This window comes from Achroia grisella, unplaced genomic scaffold, assembly GCF_030625045.1.
Source record: "Achroia grisella isolate CSIRO2021 unplaced genomic scaffold, CSIRO_AGI_Agris_v1 utg841, whole genome shotgun sequence".
Lineage (NCBI taxonomy): Eukaryota > Metazoa > Arthropoda > Insecta > Lepidoptera > Pyralidae > Achroia > Achroia grisella.
In genome coordinates, this window is record NW_026713039.1 from 2414878 (window position 1) to 2422840 (window position 7963).

The 7963-nt window shown below is 36.0% G+C and overlaps 1 protein-coding gene across 1 annotated transcript in view; it reads left to right on the forward strand.

The window, feature by feature from the left end:
• Positions 1-7595, forward strand: part of LOC131852181 (transcription factor CP2) — a 53068-nt gene extending 45473 nt beyond the window's left edge. Inside the window, exons 14-20 of the mRNA XM_059202821.1 lie at positions 1047-1108; positions 1985-2030; positions 3470-3560; positions 4030-4145; positions 4463-4537; positions 5142-5277; positions 6412-7595. Coding sequence (XP_059058804.1) covers positions 1047-1108; positions 1985-2030; positions 3470-3560; positions 4030-4145; positions 4463-4537; positions 5142-5277; positions 6412-6588 — 703 coding nt within the window. The 3' untranslated portion in view covers positions 6589-7595. The remainder of the gene's footprint in view (positions 1-1046; positions 1109-1984; positions 2031-3469; positions 3561-4029; positions 4146-4462; positions 4538-5141; positions 5278-6411) is intronic.
• Positions 7596-7963: the final 368 nt, after the last annotated feature.

Genomic DNA, 7963 nt, shown 5'->3' on the forward strand with positions numbered 1-7963 from the left:
TCCTAAATAATGTTGGACAAGTAAAAAGTGTTAGCGTTCTGGCTTCTGAAACCGAGTGTTGTGTTTGTTTCTTTTCGGAGACCTGTCCAATGGTTGGTGAAGCGATACGTACACCAGCTATGGTTGTTGCAAGAGGCCGCTATTTCCGCGTCGGTTCTGGAGCCTTCATCTTCTTCAACCTGACGAGGCAGGATTATAGCTGACGAGTAAGATGCTCGTGTTCGAGCAAAGACTGAGTGCGCGGAATATAGGGCGCGGTGTGCTTATCCGAGCCCGTCTAGTGCACGGTGTTGAAGCGAGGGGCTGGCGGATGAAGTTCTCTCTCTTGAAAGCCGAAGTAGAGATTGAGGCTGATCCCCAGACGTACAAGGAGCTCGCTAGAAAGCTTAAAGCGGCGAACGTTCACGTGAGACCGGCCCGCCGAGCGCGTCCCGCGTAAATATCCAGTTTTTAGTAGTTTTCTGTAGTTATATTCAAGGTGTTAAGTAGGTACTTAGGTTTGTTTTGATTTTGGTATTACACAAATATTACGAAGTTTCCGTGTCACAAACGTAAAATTGTAAAAGTAGATGATCTTATTAGGTCGGTACTGTGGTTTTTCTTAATAATTTTCTATTCTGATCAATGCTTAAGTTGCTAACTACTTAAAACGCATAATTACTGAAAGTACCTAAACAGGAACAGTCTCAATATATTTCGGCTAAAATATTTTTGTAGTGTATTTTATTTACTTTGTACAAAGTCATTATTACAATCTTTTTATTATTGCAACTTTATTCTTCCACATAACACAATATTATATTTAGTTTATTTATATTTCATTCTGCCACTCATTTCGAATGCAGACTCATTACAAGGACTAAAATTATATATTATTATTATATATGTCATTCTTTTGAAAGAATGTTGTATAAGTAAATACACTTTAACAAGGATTGGACATGCTACAATCAATATAGAAACTGCTAGGCTAACTACTCAATCTTTGTGCAATCAAATATTGTCAACGCTATGAATATTCTAAATATATAATTTCTTTGTTGCAGTGTGACCCCAAAGACTGTTGCCAGTACGATTGTGGTCAATAAACCAGTTCTACCACAACCTGGTGAGTGTTATAATTATACTACAGTGTTTTTTATGGATGACTTTTTAATGTATCATAATAGTATGGTCTGATTGGCAAAAGATAGGAACACATGGAAAATGCTGGAGGAGGCCTTTGTGTCTAAAGGACATGTTGTCTCAGAGACTGAAGTGCAGAATTACAAATAGCATATAATATAACTGAACTAGCTGTGCCCACAGTTGCACTCACATTAAATTTCAATATTAAATAGCCTATGTGTATTCTGATGCATAAGCTATATTATTGTAAAGTTTCATCAAAACAAACAAACATCCATAACCAACTTTGGTGTTTATAATATTATTAAAATATTTATTGTATCTTTTAAACTCTTAAATAAATATTTCTGTTAGATTGTGTTAGTGTATAAAGACTGAATTAAATGGTATGGTTCACCCGCCTGCGCTTCTGGTTTACACTGGCAGGACAATAGGATGAGCATGAGGTCAGGTCAGTTAGCCCATCATGGTAAATTCACCAAGAATTATCACGATGGTTTCCATGGGGAACCGCATTGAGGTCAACCTGACTTGGTACATTATTCGCAATAGTCATCAGTCCATATTACTAACAATTCCCTTCCCCCTTGGGATGGTATTGTAATGATGCACCCACCTGCGCCTCCAAAATATAAAATAAAAAGATTGTAGACAACCCTCATCACTTAGGGCTATGGAAAATGGTTTAGATCCTATTCTTAGACCTACTGAATATACCAGTCAAGTCATTTCGGAGGAGTTTGGTTACAAACATTGTGACATGAGAATCCTATATATTAGATAAATTATTACCCGTATTTATGCCGCCATTGTTACCTATGTATAATAAATAAATAAATTATGTTTTTTTTCACAGCTATACTTGCCTCATCAAACCAGATGAAACCAATCTACTGTCAAGAGTGAGTAAACATTTATATAACGTATATATTATTCATACCATTAAATCTAGTTAGATGTAAGGAGCATAAGCTTGTTTGTTCTAAAATACTGAGTAAATTAATTATTCATACCTAATCAGACGTAACATGGAAAGTCTGGTTCTTTGTTTGTAAGTTAAACTCGAAAGATACAGTTTTTTATAATCTGTAAAAAAGCTACATTGTCAACGAATGTCATAAGCTGTATTTTATATCATATTCACTACTGAAGACAATGGCTGTATAGGCTGAGTCCTTTTGCCATTCCCTGAAAAAGGAAAAAAAATATAACATACCTCTGTACAATATGGAGATCGAGATTCTGATTTATTTATTAAAAATGGCGGGAGCCTCCATTACAAATTGGGGAACGCCATTACAATTAATATTTAAATACATACATTACCAGTACAATGAGAGTATTGTGTTGGTTATGTTTTTTTATAAAGTTATTGTATGTTTATTTTATTATTTAAATTGTAGAGTTGTGTATAGTGTGACAGTATATTATGCCTAGTTAGATTTACAATTAGAATTGGATTCTACGCATAATGTCGATTCACTATGTATAGAGTCAAATGATTAAATATATGAATGAAATTGAATTAATGAAAATGAATGACTCGGCGCAACTTTTAAAAATATTTAAGTAATTAAAGTTAAAAATATACGCCCTACATCTTGGTTTATTGTTTTATTCAGATGTACAGATTAAAAATACGATCTAATTGAATACGTACTTCTTTTTTAAATTTGGTTAGAAATGTTACTGACACTCGAAAAATATGCTTATTATTATAAGTAGTATGTAGCCCCCACCTAGTGATAAGGTATCGCTGTGAGAAATCTCAGAAAATCATGACATAAATAAGATAAGATAATAATATGGATTGAAGGAAAATTTATCAGAATTACAATGTGAAATGTTCACAGAAACAATAATTTTAATATATAGATACAGATTGGTGTATGCTGTAATTTTTGTACTGACTATTGAGAGGGTAAATGAGGGGTCATCTATTATATCACATATCGACTCAACCCACAAGTCGACAGAATGTCACTTTGTCGACTCAACTTAATAATGCTTAACCTCCCACAGTGGAATAAATTAGCTGGTTGTTCAAAAAAAGACAGAAATTCTCCTGTCTACTTGCTCTTTCCTGTCTCTAATGCTTCAGGATGGTGGAGCAAAGAAAGAAATTAACTTCGACTTTTCACATAAAACCTTTTTTTGTGATGAAAAACTGACAAAAAAAGATGCTGTTCGAAAAAAAAGTAAATGTAAATTTAAATTCTATTGTATTCTTTATTTTTTTTATTTTTTATTGATTTTATAACCCTTGTCGATAAAATTCTCCAAGGTTGGTTCTTTCTTGACCTGGCAACCCTATTATAATACCTGTAATTTTGTTCAACAGTGATGGTGAAATGAAAGTGAACACGCCGCCATGTCACTCGCCTGGCGCCATTCTACCGGACTTGCCACAACCTGCCGAGGATCCAGACAAGGTAGTTTTTTTTATATAATTGGAACCGGACTCAAGCTCACGGCCCACCTGATGGTAAGTGGTAACCGTCGCCTATATACATGAACAGCACTACGGACACCACGTTATCATCTGATACCCGCGATGCCACTGCGTTGCCATTACAGACGACTAAGATATCATGCCACTTGTCCAGTAATTTGAGTCCCAATCTGCCGAGGATCCAGACAACGTTTTTTACTACATGCATATGAATATAAATACGGTACATAAACGAAAATAACATTTTTTTCAATTTTTGTCTATGTGTTTGTTCCGGCTAATCTCTGAAATGACTAGACCGATTTTGACGGGACTTTTATTGGAAGGTAGCTGATGTAATAAGGAATAACTTAGCCTAAGTTACTTTTATTTTAGAAAAATAAACATAAGTTCCCCGCGGTGAAGTCGGCAGGTACAGCTAGTTTTTAATATAAAACAACTGGTTGCAGAATTATGGCCTGTCCAAAGAGGCTACGTCAGCAGAGACGCAGACGTGGCTGTCGCGACATCGGTTCTCGCAGCATGCGTCGACGTTCGCGAACTTCTCCGGCGCTGATCTGCTCAGGTGAGTTGTAGTAATGACAGGTACCGAATTTATATTTTTTATGAGCCATATTTTTTCCGCCGCCCCATGTATATTCCTTTCGAAAATAATGATTTTCCATTTGTAGTAAAGGCCTTAAAGTTAAATAAACGGTAGTTTACAATACCTACAATCGATTTTGGCGGCGGGAGGAAGAGGGGAGGGGGGGGGGGATGGACTCCCCCCTTAAAGGGGGGGTGCGATACCTCATAGTTTTTTTAACTGCTGCTCTCATCTGTCACTCACGCAATTCATCTCGCATTTGAAATTAATTTACTTATATGCAATATTTGTTTCAGGTTATCCCGGGATGATATTATTCAAATTTGCGGCCTTGCGGATGGCATTCGTCTGTTCAACGCGCTGCACGCCAAGTGAGTAATATATATTACTGGCTGACTCGCGCAACTTCGTGTACATCACACTTACTATGTGTTATTGTGATGTATAAGCTATATATATTACTGTAAAGTTTCATCACAATTCGTTTAGTAGTTTTTGCGTGAAAGTGTAACAAACATCCATACTCACAAACTTTCGCGTTTATAATATTACTAGCTTTTATCCGCGGCTTCGCACGCATTGAATCCATAAAATAACTTAATTACTTAAATGCTGCTAGAGGGCGTTGAAGTAGCAAAATGTTTTTATTAAATTTTTTTGTTTTTTATAAAAAATATTTTTTTTGCTTTTAATAAATGTTAAACTATGTTCATTCTAATACCTCCAAAAACATGTGGACAAAATTTCATGATGATCAATTCTGTAGTGTTTGCGTAAAATCGTAATATCCCTACACGTCTCTCACATTTATAATATTAAGTCAGGATTAAGATCAAAGATACATCTTGAGTTGATCGCAAATATTTGTATCAGTTGTCTAGTACCCATAACACAAGCTCTCCTTAGCTTGGAACTAGATGGCGCTGTGTGAATTATCCTGAAATATTATTATTAATGTACTGTTGTTTGTTGTAGACGCATCGAGCCGCGTCTGACGGTATACGTGTGTCCCCCGGGCGCCACTATTTACAGCGCCCTCTATCTACACGCGTGCAGAGCTCACGAACTACTCCACAAACTGAAGGCTCTCCTTCACTCATCACTTGGGAAGGTAATAACCTTATTTTAAAATTATTCTCTACTATTTGATATCAAAGTGTTGTGGCCCAGATCCCCACCAACATGCTGCCCATATTCATGAAGGAGGACAGTAGTCCTCCTCGGCCGAAGTGGTGTATAGGCGCTACCGTGGCAGATTGCCATCGTCAGTGCCGTGACCACAGAGACAATTTGAATTTCTATTTTATTACTGTTTATTATGTATTTTAATATATAAGGTATTAATAGTATGGGACATATAGCCTGAATTAAATAAATAAATATACACAATGTATAAAGGAATATTTATTATGAGTACTGCCCGCGATTTCATACATCATACGTATATTGGCCATCGATTGTATTAATAAATTAATAAATTTATATTCAAACTAAAAAATCATTCACCTTTGGACCTCTTGTGCACGTCGTATTAAAGACAATACGACGTGCACAAGTGACTATACACGTGCACTATAGGGATTAACTAATTTGAGTATCTATTATTTTATTAATTAATTAATTAATACAACTGTAGATGTGATATTCAAATTCAAAATATCTTTATTCATGTAGGTCTATTACAGACTCTTATGATATGTCAAATCTACCGTCAGTTCGTTGTTGAATGGTTTCGAGATGTGAATAATTGACTAGAAACTCGGCTCGTATTCTTTTCAAATAAATGTTGTACATGTTAACAATAATACAGATTCATTTTTAAATTCATATTTAGGAGAATAGAGTGGAGTGACCACCAGCATAATTAATTATTCATAAAACTAAATACCGGACCGGAAGACGCAGCGTTCAGGCCTTCAGCCACCAGCAAGGTGGACCGACGATCTGGTGAAGATCGCTGGAAGGCGATGGATGCGAGAAGCGCAGGACCGATTGCCGTGGAGATCTTTGGGGGAGGCCTATGTCCAGCAGTGGACGTTTTCGGGGCTGAGATGATGATGATGATGGAAAATAAACATGTCATTACTTTGGGGAGGGGGATATTTATCTGAGATGAGCTTTCTATATGTTGACCTATATTTGAAAACATATTCAGCGAAATATTTTTATTTCTACGGGAACACGATGGCTCGAAGTGAGATCCGCTCTTAGAAGTGCATATTAAAAATATTAATTTCTCCAACAGGAGTGCGACACGGTTGTCGTGTCAGGCCCCAACGGTGCCCTAGTGCGTCTCAGTGACGAACTAGTCCGTCATTTACCAGACAACTCAACGTACCGCCTGCAAAGACTCGACGATTCCGCTGCCTTACTGCTCACAGCGACCACAGGTACCAACGGTCCGACGACCAGCTCCAACTAAGTGGCACGGAAATTGTGTTATTAAACTACAACGGCGAAATTAGGCCTTAACATAACATCAATCTGCAGATTTTGTTAAGCAGAAGAGGAAACGCCACTACACATCCTATGTGGTTGTAGCCCATGCATAAACGTAATATCTCCTCTGGAAAGTGTGCACTATATCCTGAGGAGATAAAAACCATCGCTCCTAAGAATATCCTTCAATTCTTGTCCCTGACAGGTCGCGCGTAGTGAACTCTGAAAAAGGGCGAGCACAATAGATCTATGCAGGTCGCAGTGCTACAGGTCCAAGTACCTGACAATAGCCCACACAACCCAAAAAAAACTGCAATGGTAGCACTATGGACACCTGAAACACCAGGGGTATCACGTACGCGTTGCTGACCCAAATATATCCTTAAAAAACCCCATGCTGTAGTCTCTCGCGAAAACTTCGACAGGTAGTTCATTCTACAATCTAAGTGTACGCGGGAGGAAGCTCCTCTGAAACCGCCCTGTCCGAGACCACTTAGGTTCCGGCGTGTGTAGGATATTGTATTTGAAAAATGCATATAAAACTGAATTGCAATGAACTTAAAAATGCAATGGTCTGAAGTTTTGTCTAAAACTATAATTTTAGTGTGATATTTTTTCCTAATTCATGTTGGATAATAAATATGGAATAACATTAAAACAGTCGATGAATTCTAGAATGCAACAGTCTGAAGTTATCTCTAAAATTATAATTTTAGTTTGATAATTTAGTGACGGAAAATAATCTTGGATAATGAAATAAGAAACTACGTAAAATGACAATATATTCAAATTATTGGCAATAGTAGAATCTGTCCTGAATATTTCACCCTGATGTAAAGTCGGAATTATAATTTTAGAAATAAGTTCTTTAGAAAGTGGTTTCTTAGGATCAACCCTATACGGGTGAAATGTGATCTGTTATTCTATATACTACTGATAAATGACATTTCTAAGTCAATCCATTCTATGAAATGAAATTCGTTTAGTATCAATTTACTGAATTTACTAAAGAGAATTTCAGAGATTGAAATTATTTGATATAACATTATCATCAAATACTGGTTTTTGTACCATGTAATTATTATAATACTCATTAACAATATAAAAATAAAAATGTTTTAAATATGTAATAAAAAACAAACTTATTCTGTAAAAAAAAGTAGTGTGATACTTTTGTGTCAAAGGAAAATAATTATACGGCCAAATAATACAAAAATTTGGTCTATATTATTTTTGACAATGTAATTGTCTTAGAGAATTCGGAATATAGAATAATCTAGGATTGAAATGATCACTTTATATATTAAATTTTATTTATTTATACTTTATATTCACTGCTGTAGGTTTCAATAAAAGAA